Source organism: Peromyscus californicus, unplaced genomic scaffold (genome assembly GCF_007827085.1).
Source record: "Peromyscus californicus insignis strain IS unplaced genomic scaffold, ASM782708v3 Scaffold_14__1_contigs__length_90479793_seg_2, whole genome shotgun sequence".
Taxonomy (NCBI): Eukaryota; Metazoa; Chordata; class Mammalia; order Rodentia; family Cricetidae; genus Peromyscus; species Peromyscus californicus.
The window spans coordinates 56022558-56039401 of NW_026294436.1; the positions used below are offsets into that span (position 1 = coordinate 56022558).

The 16844-nt window shown below is 42.7% G+C and overlaps 1 protein-coding gene across 2 annotated transcripts; it reads right to left on the reverse strand.

Moving 5' to 3' along the window:
* Window positions 1-1802: 1802 nt before the first annotated feature.
* Window positions 1803-11676, reverse strand: Dusp12 (dual specificity phosphatase 12). Of its 2 annotated transcripts, XM_052737569.1 has the most exons (6): window positions 11302-11673; window positions 8004-8117; window positions 7676-7794; window positions 7227-7323; window positions 6753-6939; window positions 1803-2193 (listed from the first exon to the last, which is right to left on the reverse strand). In XM_052737569.1, the coding sequence occupies exons 1-6, from the start codon at window positions 11631-11633 to the stop codon at window positions 2032-2034; spliced, it is 1011 nt and encodes a 336-aa protein (XP_052593529.1). In that variant the 5' UTR covers window positions 11634-11673; the 3' UTR covers window positions 1803-2031. The 2 variants fall into 2 exon arrangements, with proteins under 2 accessions (XP_052593529.1, XP_052593530.1); XM_052737570.1 differs by lacking the exon at window positions 6753-6939 and having other exon boundaries at window positions 11302-11676.
* Window positions 11677-16844: the final 5168 nt, after the last annotated feature.

The window sequence follows — 16844 nt, forward strand, 5'->3', positions numbered from 1 at the left end:
ACCATTTTTCACCTACAGAGGCACACTCATGGATTGACCAGGTTTTGAAAAGCTTTGAGAAGATATGAAGGAGAAAAGGCTGAGCAGATTTTATGAAAGACAGAAATGAAAAGAATTTCTTCTTGTTTAAGAAATATTATATGCAAGTTTCCAGAGGCTTCAGATCATATACAGAGGTCTTTCTCAAGAATCATCAGTAACACCCTTCCCAAACTAACTAGGCAGTTTAAAGAGGATTATTGTCCATGTTATTTAAAAAATTATTTCCATGTCAGTGTCTTTTCTGATTGTTTTGTTTTTGTTTTTGAGACAGTTTCTCTGTGTAGCCCTGGCTGGCCTGGAACTTGCTCTGTAGACCAGGCTGGCCTCTGTTGTGGGATAATCTTTTAGTTTACTGTAAAGATGTGTCTCTGCCTAAGACACCTTCTGATTGGTTTAATAAAAAACTGAATGGCCAATAGCTAGACAGGAGAGAAGGGAGAGAGAAGACTCTGGGAAGAAGAGAGGCATTGACACCAGCAAGACACAGAACAAGTCGAACATACAGAGAGGTAAAAGCCATGTGGCAGAATGTAGATTAATAAAAACAGTTTAAGTATAAGAGCTAGCTGGGAACAAGCCTAAACTAGAGGCCAAGCTTTCATAATTAGTAAGTCTCTGTGTCATTATTTGTGGGCTGGCGGTCCCACAAAGGAAAAGTCCGACTACAAGCCTCAAACTCAGAGACCCACCTGCCTCTGTGTCCCCAGTGCTGGGATTAAAGGCGTGTACCACCACCGCCCTGTTCCATGTCAGTGTCTTATACAGAGACACAAATAAGTAAAAATGTCTTAAGGCCAAAGACTATCCCTCTTTTAGCTAATTCTGATTTTATGTAAATGTTCAAATATCTCATTAAGTCTAGTTCTAATAATGAACAAATAAAATAAATTCTAGTTACTATAGGTAAAACTAGAAAGCTAATCTGGCCATACATGGTGACACATACACCTTTAATCCTGGCATTTTCAGGAGGCAGAGGCAGTTGGATCTCTGTCAGGCCAATTTGGACTACAGAGTGAGTTCCAGAACAGCCAGAGCTACATAGACACCCTGTCTCAAACACACACACTCTCTCTCTCTCTCTCTCTCTCTCTCTCTCTCTCTCTCTCTCTCTCTCTCTCTCTCCCTCCCTCCCTCCCTCTCCCCCTTCTACCTCCCCTCCCCCAAGAGAGGGATTAACACAATTTACAAGGCTCAAAATGGTTACAAGATTCACAAGATTTAAAAGATTGAGCAAGAAGCTATAGGACTGCAGCTTTTGTGAGGTTACCCATGCTGGCTTTCTGGAAATGCAGCTGCTCTGAGTTACCCACGCTCCTGTAAGTAACCCCAATAAATTCACCAGTTTACCAAGCTGGACTTTGGTAAAACCATCTCTTTGGTCTGTGGTCAGTGCCCTACATAGGATGAATAGGTGTTTTTTCACATCTCCCCAGGAGGAGTCACCGAAAGGCATATGTAGTTACTAATGTCCCTTAAATTAAACACAGGAATAATTTTCCAAAATAAAACAAATTAATCTGCTTTATATTTCTGAAAACCAAAGAATATCTACCTGGATACTGACAGTTTCAAGTGTTTACATACAATTTTATCCATCTAGACTTTAGTATCACATAACTAACATACTACAAAGCATAACTTTTAAAAATATAGGAGGTTCCAGATGTAGCTCAGAGGTAGAATGCTTTGCCTAGCATGCTTAAAGCATGAGCTAGATCCAAACAGCACAAAAGCTTTAAAACATGAAACACAACAAATTAAAATAAAAGATTTTAATAACAAATCGAATTTACATGATTAAAAGCCTGGATTGACCAGTGAAGTATTGCATATATATCATACACCATGTAGTAGTAAGCTACCCACACATATCTGCTACAGGAATTATCTTCGGACACTCCAAATGAAATTCTGACCTCTGTTAGGAAAGATAACCATCAAAAGAAGTACATTTCATCAGGTTTTATTCCAAGCTGTGACCTAAGTTTATAGTTTCCGTGTTTGTGATCCCAGTGCTGGCAACATTTTCATTTCATCCACTCTATTCTTGTGTATTTGAAAAGCAGGGGTTATCCATCGACCACACGAACACTGTTCTCCATACCAGTTGAAGGAACCCAGCTTGGCACTGCATTTTGGGCAAAGAAGCTGAAAAAAGCAAAGGTGTCACTACATCCATTTTCTATTCATCCAGCAACTACCATTGGCAATATAAATTAATATATGAGATCAATAAAATTAATATATAAGGTCTATAAAATAGCTAAGGCATGGTTCCTGTCATCAAAAAAAATTGGTGTTTTTTGGTTGTTTGGTTGATTAGTTGGTTGGTTTTGGTTTTTCAAGACAGGGTTTCTCCGTGTAGCCCTGGCTGTCCTGGAACTCACTCTGTAGATTCTAAGATCCACCTGCTGCTGCCTCCCAAGTGCTCAGATTAAAGGTGTGTGCCACCACCACTGGGCTTATCAAGGAACTTGTAATCTGAGAGGCTACACTTACTCACACTTGATCATAAACTACAGTTGCCACAGAAGAGGCACTTTGTACTGAAACAGACGAACAGGAACCTCAGGCTACAGAAAAAAAACAAAGCTCAAAGCAATTAATGTTTTTATCAAGGTAATGAACACTTGGCTCCTAATCAATTTATAATAGGACTCCAAATTAGAACATCATGGAAAAGGATGGAAATGCTTATTCAGGTTCTCATCTTCTATTACTAACTGGTATCAGTAGCATATACATCAAATACACTGATATTCCAGTAAGAGAGAAATCCAAAAGCACTCACCAAGTTAACTGCACGTTCTCTAATGTTAACAATAGCGTATCATTTATGTTTAGTATACATGGTCTGAGTAGGGATTTTTATTTTAAATTGAGCTACAGAAGTCTGAACACAGAGCCAGCAAGATGGATTAGGGTGTAAAGGTATTTGCAAAGCAAGCCTGATGACCTAAGTTCGATTCCCAGAGCCCATGTAAGGGTGGAAGGAAAGACCTGATACCACAAAGTTCTCCTGACCTCCGTACATAGACCACGACACATGGACTCCTTTCCCAAATGAACAAAGAAGCAAGTTTTATTCAAGTCTGGACATAAAACTCAGAAACGGGAGTGAAAAAAAACCAATACAACCAGGCATTATAGACGTCTGTAATCCTAGACAGCTGGACTATGAGGAGCTTGAGGGGAACCTCAGCTACATAGCACATACAAAGACACTGTAGGTTACACAGTGAGCTTGAGAGCTCTCTCTCTCTCTCTCTCTCTCTCTCTCTCTCTCTCTCTCTCACACACACACACACACACACACACACACACACATTTCTCTACTGTCTTAAACTTCAATGTGACAAAATATAAGTTCAAGGTGGAAAAATCTATAATATTCGGAGAGCTCCTACACATCAAGAAAAAAAAGATATAAAACACTTTACAGAAAAAGAAACTATAAATGACTGGTGAGTCAGTTCTGTCACCTTGACACAAGCTAGAATTACCTGAGAAGAAGGAACCTCAACTGTGGAACTGTCTCCATCACGCTGGCCTGTGGGCATGTCTGTGGGGGTGTTTTCTTGATCAATGATCGATGTGGAAGGGCCCAGCCCACTATGGGTGGTGCCCACCCCCATAGGAGGGCCTGCTTTTATAAACATATATATAAATTTATATAAACTAGGCCCATGGAGTAAACCATGGAGACCAAGCCAGTAAGCAGAGTTCCTCCAGGGTCTCTGGTTCAGTTACTGCCTCCAGGTTTCTACTCTGGCTTCCGAGAAGATGGACTGTATGCTGTAAGATGAAGTAAACCCTTTCCTCCCAAATTTGGTTTTGGTCATAGTGTTTATCACAGCAACAGACACCCATCTAAGACAGCTGATAAGTAAGTAAATACACTGATCTTCAAAAGTAATCAAAAAAAGTCAGAGACATTTTAGAATTAGCATTTCTTTACTCCACAAACATTTTATAGTATCATGAGGGAGACAGAGAAATGGGTATACACATTCTCTTAGTGAGAAAAAAATTCTGTATGGGTGTTATGAATATTAGCCTTAATGGAGTCCTTAAAAAAAAAACCAGAAACATGCACAAATTTGATTTAGAATGTTATTTGTTTGTTTAGTTATTTATTTAATGAGATGGTATCTCACTAGGTAGCCCTAGCTAGCCTGGATTTCTATGTAGACCACACTCACCTTAAACTCACAGAAATCCATCTGGTTCTGCCCTGAATAAAAGGCATGTACCACCACGCTCACTCATGATTTAGAATCTTCTACAAAAATGTCTTTACTTTGTGCCTGTGCACACTCATTTTATAGGTTAACTAAAGGCAAGCCAAAAGCACAAAAACCAAAACTGGATTTCTTCGAAATTAAAAACTCTACGACAAATCATAATCCTAGGAATGGGAAGAGAGAGCTGGGCACACTTGTGCATGCCTGTAACTCCAGCACTTGCAAGGTAGACACAGAAAGACCAGAGTTGGAGACCAGCCTGGGCTACATGGATCCCAGGAGGACAATGTTAGGTCTCAAACTCAGGACAAATGGCTAACGAAGGGGCCTTTAACATACCAGGGCAGACTCTGGCCACCAGCCTTCCTCAGTCCCTACTCACCAGTACCTGGGCTGGCATACCCAGCCCCCTCCCCTAACCCTCTCCAGCCCCCGAGCCTCACTTCCCCAGTCTCTTGGCCTCCTGGTCCTTGGCTCCTCTCTCTTGCTCCCCTTTCTCTCTCTTACTCTCCCCCCAACCCCTACTCCTCTCGTGACCCAGTTGTCTGCTGGCCTGGTTCAGTCTGGACCCTTCCAGATGCCTCTGGCTGTGCCCTCCTTCATATCTAGAAACTTTCTACTCCACCATACCTAGGAACAGTCATGTCATTCAGACTGGGAGTTGGAGGCCACCCTGGGCTACATGAGATCCTGGGAGGGCCAAGAGTTAGAGGCCACCCTGGGCTACATGAGATCCTGTCTCAAAAATCAAAACTGAATAGGGGCCTAGCTTGGTAACACATACCTAAAATCCTAACATTCAAAAGGCTGAGGAAGGAGATCATGAGTTCAAGCCCAACCCAGACTACATAGCAAAACTGTGTCTCAAAGAACAAAATGAAACAAACAACAATAAAAATGCTGATTTCTTTTTTTGTAATCACACAGGAGGTGGTGGCGCACACCTATAGTCCCAGCACTCGGGAGGCAGAGCCAAGGGGATCTCTGTGAGTTCCAGGCCAGTCTGGTCTACAGAGTGAGATCCAGGACAGCTAGGGCTACACAGAGAAACTCTGTCTCGAAAAACCAAAAACAAACAAACAAACAAACAAACAAAAAACCTTTGTAACTAAAACTACAAATAAAACAAGTTTAAAGCAGCTCAATCTAAACATATGGATACCACTTTCCAGACAAAATAATAACTAATGTAAACTAAATTTCCTCATCAACGGATCGCAAGTACATCTGTAGCTACTACTATATTCTCAAATGAGATAATACAGTAAAAGATTTCACAAAATGTCTACTGTACAAACTTTTATACATCCATACAACCTTTCAAATTCATTGAAATTATTACATGGGGTTGAGTTGTAGCTCATGTAAAATGTATAGGGCATGCAAGGGCCTAAATTAAATCCCTTGCAATAAAAAACAATTGTTATGGAATACCTTCAGATTAGTATCAAATGTGCATAAAGGCAAATGTGAGGGTCATTCTCTAATAGTGAATGAAAAGCATCCCGGAGCAAATGCATTAAATCCAAAGATCAGAAACAGAAAATGGGTGCCACAAAGCTAAATGAGAAAAATAAGTTTTAAACCTAAATTTACCTTGATTTATCCCACTTTTTAATTCTGTGATATACCTAATTATTTTTAAAATGTTAGTCTTATGTTTGAAAACATAAACTATAGTCTTAAAACAAATCTAACTTGGATGAGTGGTTTTCCATGAATGTGGTTAATGATTTTGAATCAGCTAATTTTTAAAACCATTTTACTTGAATACTGGGACCACAGTTTTATGGTAGACTGCATTCTTACATGGCTGAGACCTTGAGGTTTATTTAAAAAGAAAGACTCTTTATTTCTGGTGACCTTACTCATACACTAAAACGGTACAATTCTCAGAATCTTCAGAATGGAAACGATGATTAAAACACGCTTTATTTATTTATTTATTTTTTTATCCAGACAGTAAGATGGCACAGCAGGCAAGGACCCTCTGGCCAAGCCTGATGACCTGCTTGCTCCTGGGACCCACATGTGAACAGAGGAAACCCACTTCCACTAGTTGTTCTCTGACTTCCATGTGAGTGTGTGACACCCCCAAACCCCCATAGGTACATTCACCCACATACAAAATAAAGAAAATGCAATACAGATATTAAAAATAAATAAAAATGTTTGTTGTTGCGTTGTCTTGAGACAGTGTCTCATGAATGTCAGGACAGTCTCAAGCTCACTGTGTGCCCGACGTGACCTTAACTTTCGACCCTCCCGCCTTAACCTCCAGAGTGCTGGGATTTCATGTCTGGCCAATGTGATGCTGGAGATGGAATCGAGGGCTTCATGGACACTAGACAAGCACTCTACCAACTGAGCCACATCCCAGCTCTAAAATACAGTTTAAAAGGGTAAAAAGGAACAGAATTTAGATGATACAATGAAACTGTAGAAAGAAAATAGTGTTCTCACCTGTCCATCCATTACTCCCAACAAAGTAGATTCCATCCACTGTACAGGTTCAATGAAGTAAGATGTACACTGAGCCTGACTCCCTGTGGTAAGTACCAAAGATGGCGTTGTTCTCTTGTGAGCAAAGGCTATTGGCCCACTTCCTTCATTATGATCCAAAATACTAGAACTTTTAAATAAAGATCGCCTGCAAAACCGCCAAAGACAAAAACAAACATTAATGACTTCCAAAGGATGAAAACAAAGATGAAATGTACAGTATTTCTGACAAGCCAAAATTATACAACACTGAGTATGCTACTCAAATTTCAATAGCCCCTACAATCTGATCACTAAACTACATTCTTTCTGTGGCAGATTTGAATTTAAAACTTCCACAATATTCAATTAAACAAATCCTTCCTACAGAGATAAGAAAATAAACCTTGAACTGCTTTGTCAATTACCAAGACAATTGGACACAAAATATTTTACCTGCACTTTCTACATTTGTAGAGAATGTCATCTTTTAATCCTTGTGAAACGGTAGTTGGATCAACAGCAAAGAGTTCTTGAGGTAAATTCTGGAGTTCTACAAGGTAATTTAAATACAACCAACTGTCAAGATCAACCTTCTAGATTTTCAGACACAATCCCAATGCCAAACTGAGCCTATGCATGCTAAACTCAGAAACTGAAAACAAAGATCTCCGTGTTGAGAAATCAGGTAGAAAAGCAAAAAGAGCAGGCCTTCACTCTAAATGGGACTGCCTGATTTCAATCCCAGCCATTTTTAAACCACGTGGGTTTTTACTAAACAAAGAAAAAAAACAACAGTCTCTGCCTCCTAGGATTTCTTGAAAAGTACTATAATGCATTTAGTTGTCCAAGTAAAGGACACCTCAGAAGAGTCCAAATGACATTAGTAATCACTGTTTACTCACCCGGATACTTCTCAGTAACCTTCTGCAAACGGTACTGCTTGTAAATTGCACTAGAGGTATCGACTTCGTATCCCATTGCCTCATACAATTTCAGTTGCCATTCAAATCCCTCATTCATCCTGCAACGAAAAGCAAGTGTGGGGTTCGGCTTTCTTTCAGTAAAACCTCAGGACAAAAGAACTGGTAACAGCAGACGAGGAAGGCCCTAAGTTTGTCTAAGTGCAGGGACGTGCACCCACCCACACACGTGCACTCCACACACACACCATACACAAACACACACAGACTTTACAGGAAAAGAAAGAAGTGTTACTGTGACGGGACTCACTTAGCTTCTGGCTTGACGGTCTGTAGGCTTTCATAGGCTTTTTCAAAAGTAAGCTGGTCAGTCTTCATTATAAAGGCAGTGACCACAGCAACACTCCGACTGACTCCCGCGTGGCTGAAAAAGAGACCTTCAAAATAAAACAGCAAATAGCAGCGATTAAAAACCAAGAGAAAGCCCAGCCCCTTGTTAACGGTAAAATGCAGGCCCACCTCACTTCTATCTTTTCCTTCCTCGTAGTCATGGCAATCTTCCTGTCTCAGCCTGCTAAGTGATGGGGCTACAGGTGTGCACCACTGTGCCCAGCTCATTTCTACCTCCACTCAAACTAACCCACGGCCTCTTACATACTGCCAACATACAAAAGTAGTCATTGATTTCCCTGTCCCTTTTTTAATTCTAAACACTATGGATGTATTAACTATTCAAAAATAACTACCTTAAAATTTTTCACATTGTCGTGGCTCCTTTGCTCTTCACTTCGAGTTGTTCCAGATCTGGTCCCATACTTCTATCACTATCTTCTGCCCTTACTTACGGCTTTACAACTACTGGCACACAGGAAGTGCCCAACAAAGCGTTCAAACCAGCCCAGCAGGACTACTCAGGAATCCCCACACGTACCAAGATTTTCCAGCCTTTCTTTTTGCTTCTGTATACCCTATCAATTTCCTAGACAAGGCCCAGGCGTCCTTCACATCCTGATGTTTCCAGTCATCAGCCACTCTCCCTCATCCCAAACAGAGCATTAAAAAAAATCTTGGAGCTGAGGGTTCAGCTCAGCAGAAGAACACTTGCAAGTGTGAACCCCTGGATTTAATCCCAGCACCACTTCCAAAAACGGAAATAAAAATAACCTGCTCTTCTGCAGTCATGAGAAGTTCAACTGATAACCTCTCCTACCACTGAAGGAATGCATGGATTAGTGCTCAAAACGGACATCACAGTATGCCGATTATTTCAAAGTAGCAGCAGATGGAGGCTGTATCTTCCTGTTTGCTTAAAGTCCAGAGGCACCAAGGATGAAGAAAATTACTTCAGGTCCCTTCCCCAAGTTTTCATTAATTATATTCAAATAGCAGGGGGAAAGACAAGTTTGTCAACACACCAAACAAGCAGACTGTCACGCACAGCCGTCTTCCATTTTGATCCAACTCAATATTCCAAAAAGAATCACTTATGATTACTGTCCCACAGGCTCAACAGATTTTGTATGTTCCTCCATGTCCACTGAAAACCCATTTACTATGCCTCTAAAATCTGCTGACATTCCCCGCTGTCCCCTTCTCCTAATGAAAGGGGATATGTAAATCTGAATCAGATTGTGTTTTAACTTACTGTAGCTTTGTAGAAAGGAACAACACAAAATTACCCTTCGGGTGGGCTTTGTTAGGGGAGAGAGCCTGGAGATCACCCTGAGGCATGATCCTGAGGCCTGACTCGGCACTGAAGTGAGAGAGTGTTAGGAGGAATCTATATCATATCAGAGGCAGCAGATGCCACCCTTGAAGGGAGAAAGTGGGCCTTTAAGTCTGGGGAAGGAGCTCCATAGCCACCATATATAACAATGGGGTTCCCAAAAGAGAAAGAGACTACCAGTTTCAGAGAACAAGAGGAATTCTGTCTTTGATAGGTTTGCATGGAGGGAGACAAGCTCCATAATATGTAGTGACCTATCCTGGCCTGGCCTCACAAGGCAGACGGGCACTACATAAAATAAAGTTATAATTCAACGTTATCTGGGAATGGGGCCCCGGGGGGGGGGGGGGGGGGGGGGGGTATGACAACCTAGATTTGCTCACAGCTGCTAGTGGGAGAAAGACACCTATAAACAATATAAGGTCACAACTCACATTTTATCAACTTTCTGTCCCAGAGAGCTGAAAATGTGGGGGATGACTTGATTTCTGATAGAAAGTAACAGAGCCTCTGTGTGATCTCACAGGTCTGGCTTAGTGGCTAATCACACTTTGTGACAGCTCTGTGTACATAATTAAAAAAAAAAAAAGGAATGGCTACAGAACAAATCCAAGGTCGTTTGCTCTTAACACTGGTCTCTCCAGATCTGTCTATCATTTCTTCTGTTTCTCTTTCTCCCCACTGACCCCAGGGCAAGACAGAGAGACTAGAACCTCTACTCCAATCTTAAACACAAAAACCAGAATTAAAGGCAAAGTAGTAGCACATGCATATAATACTAGCATTCAGGAGGCAGATGCAGAAGGATCCCAAGGAGGATCCCAAGTTCAAGGACAGCCTAGACAAGACAGCAAAACTTCACAGAAAGAAAGAGAAGGGGGGAGGGAAGAAAGAGGGAGGAGAGAGGGAGCCGCCACTGTAATCTTTCTCCACCCTTCTATGTAAGAACTGGCCATGAAGACATTCTCTTAAGACTTGAGAGACACCACAGTACTAGAGTGTCTGACTAACCTGCTAGCAGGTCAAATCAATGATCTACTTAGTCTGATGTATCTTAAGGCCATCATTCCAGAAAGGGCCTTGCCCTATACCCCAGAGGGAGATGATCAATTCAGGTCAGGTTGGGTTTCCCCTCTCACTCCACTGGTATTAGATCACACTTCCTTTTGTCCAATCACATTCCTATACAACTGTCCAGTATTAATTAATCCAAGCATTTTCCCTTGGTCTGTGACTTTCCGTTTCCCTAAACTCTCCCCTCACGTAAAGCTTTGATTAAAAATTCTCAGGTGCGGTGTAGCACTAAAGGTGTGCAGCACTCTGGAAGCAGATGGCTTTGAAGCCGGCCTGGTCTACATAGCAAGCGAGTTCCAGGTCTGCCAGATCTGGAACTGTGTACAGTAAGACCTTGTCTCAAAAACAAAAAGTCTCATGTTTTTCTCCTGTTAACCACAGTGACTTTTAGGTCGAGGACGAAAGGTATCACATATTTTCACCCCAATACATCTGGCCTGCACTACATTCACTGGCATGGGTGTCTGATTTCCCTTACAGAGCTGCTAAACCTTATCTGATGAACCCCAACTCCAAAACTATAGATGAGAGACGATAGATAGATTAGATAGATGGATGGATGGATGGATGGATGGATGGATGGATGGATGGATGGATGGATGGATGGATGGACAGACAGACGGATGCCGAAAATGAGAACACGGACCAGGGGCCGGTCTCCAGACCCTCTTCTTTGAACGACATGCCCCAAGGATGAGGATGAGGAACGAGAGGGTCTCAGCTATGGCAGGCGGTTCCTCCCCTCCTGGGAGCTCTGCAGAAAGACGAGACTGGGGACGAGGCACTGACCCCTGCCCCTTGCACTCACCAGTGCACCAACACCGCCCGTCCCTCGGCTCGTGACTGGCTGATGAAGGCCACGCAGCGATCCAGGTGGCTGAGCAAGTCGGTCTCGGGTCTGTCCAGCGCCGGCACGAAGAGGCTCCGGAGACCTTCGAACCCAGCCCCAGCCTGGAAACCCGGTTCCGAGTCGACCGTCAGCACGGCGGTGATGCCGGCCTCCAGCAGGCGGTCTGGTTCCGCCACCGCCGCCGCCCCACCCAGATACAGCCCTGGCCGCACTTCCACCGTGTGCCCAGCCGAGCTAGCGGCCGCAGTCTGGCGCTCGCCGCCATGGTTCAAGGCCGGCGCTTCCAACATGGCGGCGCCCGGGAGGCAGGCAGCCGCTGCCCCGCCACCGAGTCGCCGGCTAGAGCTAGAGCGGCTGTCTCCGCCGGCTTCCGCCTAACTCCAGCCCCTCAGCAGCGCCGTGGGAGGACCACGGCAATGGGGAAAATGACCGATGCTGCCGAAGGCGCTGTGCGGCTAAGTAAGCGCCATTCAGAGCAGCTAAGCCAGGTGGAGCTGTGTGAGTTCGAGGCCAGCCTGGTTACAGAGTGAGCTCCAGCACAGGCACCAAAACTACACGGAGAAACCCTGTCTCGAAAAACAAAAACAAACAAACAGCAGCTTTCCACACAACCCTCCAAAGTTCAAAAGAGAAGATAAAATCTCCATCCGTCCATTGCTAGTGGGACTGTAAACTTGTATAGCCACTACGGAAATCAGCGAAGATGGGCATCAATCTACCTCAAGGTCCAGCAATACCACTCTTGGGCATTTACACAAAAGGAGCTTCATCCTACCACAGCAACACTTGCCCAACTACGTTCATTGATACTCTATTCACAATAGCTAGAAATTGGAAACGACCTAGGTGTGCCTCAACAGAAGAATGGATAAAGAAAATGTGGTACATTTATTTATTTTCGAGACAAGGTTTCTCTGTGTAGTTTTGGTGCCTGTCCTGGAACTCGCTCTGTAGACCAGGCTGGCTTCAAAACTCACAGAGATCCACCTGGCTCTGCTTCCCGAGTGCTGGGATCAAAGGCGTGAGCCACCGCTGCCCGGCTTTTATTTTATTTTATTTACATTTTTCTTTCTTTTTATCCTACAGGCCCTTTGTCTATATATTATGGTTTCTAGTTTAGTATTTTTATGGGATTGCTGAGTGTGCAAACAAATGAGACTCTACGTCCATATCTGTTTCTTATGTCTTTTCTTGGGTCTTTCCATTCTGTTTGTTTTGTCCTATTCCGATGTGTTAGTTTTTGTTTTAATCTTATTATGTTTTTTTTATTATCATTCCTTAGAAACCTATTTATTCTCTCTCTCTCTCTCTCTCTCTCTCTCTCTCTCTCTCTCTCTCTCTCTCTCTTTGTTGGTTTTCAAAACAGGGTTTCTCTGTGTAGCTTTGGCACCTTTCCTGGAGCTCGCTCTGTAGACCAGGCTGGCCTTGAACTCACAGAGATCTGCCTGCCTCTGCCTCCTAAGTGCTGGGATTAAAGGCGTGTGCCACCACCACCCGGCTACCTGTTTATTTCCTAAAAAGAAACAGAAAGGGGTTGGACCCAGATGGGATGGGAGAGAAAGTAGGAAGAGTAGAGAGAGGGGAAACCACAATCAGGAGATATTATGTGAGAGAAAAAAGTCTATTTTTAATAAAAGGAAAAAATAGAATATCAATAGAAAAAAAGAAAAGAGAGTTCCCAGGTATAGGGTAAAAGGGCCAAGGAAAGAACACCCTGACTTGACCCCAAAACCAGGGCAAAGGAAATGCACCCTGACCCTGACTTGACCCTGAGACCAGGGCAAAGAAAATACACCCTGACCCTGACTTGACCTGAGACCAGGACAAAGGAAATACACCCTGACCCTGACTTGATCCCAAGCCAAAGACTAGGGCCAAGCAACAGAATCCCACCAATACCCGAGCTTGCCCTAGAGTCTGACCACAGAATCCCACCAATTCCGGGCCATCTTGGAAAGCTCCACCTCCCAAGAAACTCCATATAAACTCTACCTTCTGTTCAGTTCCCTGCTGTTTCTCTCCCGAGTAGAGGCAGCCACCCTCCTGGATTTTTCCCTCCTAGTAAATCTCTTGCGTGAGGTTTGCTGGGCAGTGTGACTTCGTGGTGTTCCTTGGCTTCCAGTTGCCAGGATATCTTTCCCTTCAAAGCTGCAACACTTACACCAGGTTTCTCAGATTTTAATGTTAATCAGGCAGTGTTAAACCTGAAAATCTATGAGGAGAAAGACCAGGTCCACAACTGTCCAGTTACTCAACTCTATTCTAGGAACCAAAGGTCAGGATGTCCTAACGAACTTAGCTCAGCTTCTGTTAAACTGCATGTTTGTGTGGAACCCCCACCCCCACTTCCACCCCAGCTAACTGCTTATCTCAGCTTCTCTTAAAACTGCTTATTCCTGCAGCTGCTGAGCAAGATGCCAAGATGTGATTTCTCCCTTTAAAAACCCTGTGTTCTGGACATTCTGGACCACACCTAGGTCCCCGAATGCCTGGGTGCGGTCCCAGCCGGCTGGAATAAAGACTTTCAGTTGGTTATAAAATGTGTCTGAGTGGTCATCTCTGGTGGGATACTCAAAACAATTACTACCCCCATCCCCCAACACACACACACACACACACACACACACACACACACACATACACACACACACACACACACACACACACACATACACACACACACACACACACACACACACACACACGGGGAGGGAGGTGGGTAAATCCTATTCTTGTTGTGCTTTCTGTTGTGGATCTTTTAAAGATATTAGTTGCATGTATTTGTATTTGTATGAACTTATATTCCAGCTAGAATTACCCAGTTGTGATCTATAAAGAATTTTAGGGCATCATAGTAAAAGACGTGAGGGAGAGGTTATTACAGGATCGGCACGTTTATTCCATTGCTTTGAAGAGGGTTGGAGGAAGCAGCCCAAATTTGTTCCTGATTGGATGCTGACACAAAGTAGGAGGTGGTTCCACAGCAAGCTATCTTAAAAAAATTTTATCTGTGGGGAAGGCAAGCTACAGAACAAGTCAGTGATTGGGTAAAATGTAGCAGATATAGTACTGGCATGATAGACGTACATTCCACAAGAACATAATAGAGAGGCCCTCAAACAAAACCTCATATATATGTGGTCAGATGATCTTCAGGCTCTGAGACACCTGAGAGGGATAGGGATAGTCTTCTCAGCAAATGACACCCTCCTGCAGAAGAATGAAGTTAGGTCTTTAGTTTATACTGTACTTTGTGTATGGGGAGGGGGTGCTGTCAAAATGGGTTAAAGGCCTAAAATTTTTGTGACAATAAATTTGGCAGTGGTTTCTTGGTTAGGATAATACACAAGTAGCAACAACAAAAAAACTGAACAATTGAAACTTCATCAAAAATAAATAAATAAAAGAAACTAAACTAAAATCTCACATTAAAGGAAACAGGAATGAAAATGAAGCATATAAAACACAGGAAAATAACTGCAAAATATATATCTGGTAAAAGATTCCTATCAGGATATATGCAGGATTCCTACAGTTCAACAGCAGGGAAATGAGTAACTCAGTTTAAATAAAGGGACCAGAATAGATATTTCTCCAAAGAAAATACACAAAATGGCAGTACAGGCTGTGAAAGATCCTTAGCATTGCTAATCATTAGGAAAAACTCAAACTGTGGTAAGATCTCATCTCATATATGAGATCAGCTACTAAAAATATAATAAATATTAAGGGTGTGAAGAAACTGAACTCTTCTGCATTGCTGCTGGGAGTGTCAAATGATATGCCTCTGTGGAAAATAGAATAAAAGAGCCTCATAAAATTAAAAATGAAATTAGGATCTGAAATCGGAGTCATTTCTCTGTCCCACCCCATCCTGCAGCCATTTCCAAATAATCACTCAGAGGCTTATATTAATTATAAATGTTTGGCCAATAGCTCAGGGTTATTACTAACTAGTTCTTATAACTTAAATTAACCCATTTCTATTAATCTATGTATTGCCACATGGCCGTGACATTATCAGTCTGCCAGTATCTTGCTTCTTGGGTGGCTGGTTCACATCTCTCCTGATTCTGCCCTTCTTCCTCTCCCATTTGATTGTACCACCTAACCTTATTCTGCCTGGCTATTGGCCAAAACAGCTTTATTTATCAACCAATGAAAGCAACATATATTCACAGTGTACAGAAAGACCATTCCACAGCAAGGATCCAATCCAGAAATCAATTCTCTCTCTCTCTCTCTCTCTCTCTCTCTCTCTCTCTCTCTCTCTCTCTCTCTCTCTCACACACACACACACACACACACACACACACACACACACACACAGACACACACCCACACACACATCCAAAAGAATTGAAAATGGAACCATGAAGAAAAACTTGAATACTCACATTATTTACATCATTCACAATTGCCAAGAAGTAAAAGCAACTCTTAATGGCCACCAATAGATGAATGGATAATTCAGCAGGCAGGTAGACAGATAGACAGACAGACAGATAGATAGATATACATACACATGCACACAATTATTCTGACATAGAAAAGGAGAGAAATCCCATCATATATTATAATATGATGAGTATTAAAGTCATCATTTTGTTAAAAATAATAATTAGAATAAGCCAATCAAAATGAGTATGGTGGTGCATGCCTGCAACCCTTGTACTCAGGAAGCTGAGGCAGCAGGATCATAGCGAATTTGAGACCAATCTGGGTAAGAAAGACTATGAGAGTCAGGGATGGAAGGAAATTGGAAGCTGTTATTTAGATGGTATATAGAAAGTTTCAGATTTACAAAATGAAAATGTTCTAAAAATCTGAACTTTACATTTGAAAGTCATCAAAAGTGAGCATTTATATTATATGGGTATCTCAGTTTGGGTTTTTGTTGCTGTGAAGAGACACCAGGATCACAGCAGCTCTTGTAAAGAAAACATTTGAGGGGGGCTTGCTTACAGTTTCAGAGGTTCTGTCCATTAAGGCCATGATGGGGAGCATGGCAGTTTATAGACAAACATGGTGCTGGAGCTGATTCATCCTGCAGGCAACAGGAAGTTGACTAAAAGTCACACTGAGGGAAGCTTGAGCAAAAGAGACCTCAAAGGCCACCCCACAGTGACACACTTCTTCCAGCAAGGCCACACCTCCTAATAGTGCCACTTCCTTTGGGAGCCATTTTCTTTCAAACTACCATAATGTTTTTTTTTTTTTAAGGTTTAATTTATTTATGTGATTCGTGAGTGAGTGTGTGCGCGCACGTGCGTGCGTGCGTGCGTGCGTGCGTGCGTGCGTGCGTGCGTGCGTGCGTGCGTGCGTGCGTGCGTGTACTGTGTGCAGGTACCTGCAGAAGCCAGAAGAGGGAGTCAGATTCCCTACAGCAGGAGTTAACAGCCATGGTGAGCTGCCTAATGTGGGTGCTGGGAACCAAACTTGGATGCTCTAGAAGAGCAACAAGCCCTCTTAACACTGAGCCATCTTTCCTGCTCCTGTAT

Bases quoted from the DNA above. Each gene is read 5' to 3' on its own strand.
- Dusp12 (XM_052737569.1), bottom strand. From the start codon at position 11,633: ATGTTGGAAGCGCCGGCCTTGAACCATGGCGGCGAGCGCCAGACTGCG. The intron at 6,940-7,226 runs GTAAAATATTTT...GCGGTTTTGCAG, and splicing joins TACAAATGTAGAAAGTGCAG to GCGATCTTTATTTAAAAGTT. The intron at 2,194-6,752 runs GTGAGAACACTA...TGCTTTTTTCAG, and splicing joins TGGGAGTAATGGATGGACAG to CTTCTTTGCCCAAAATGCAG.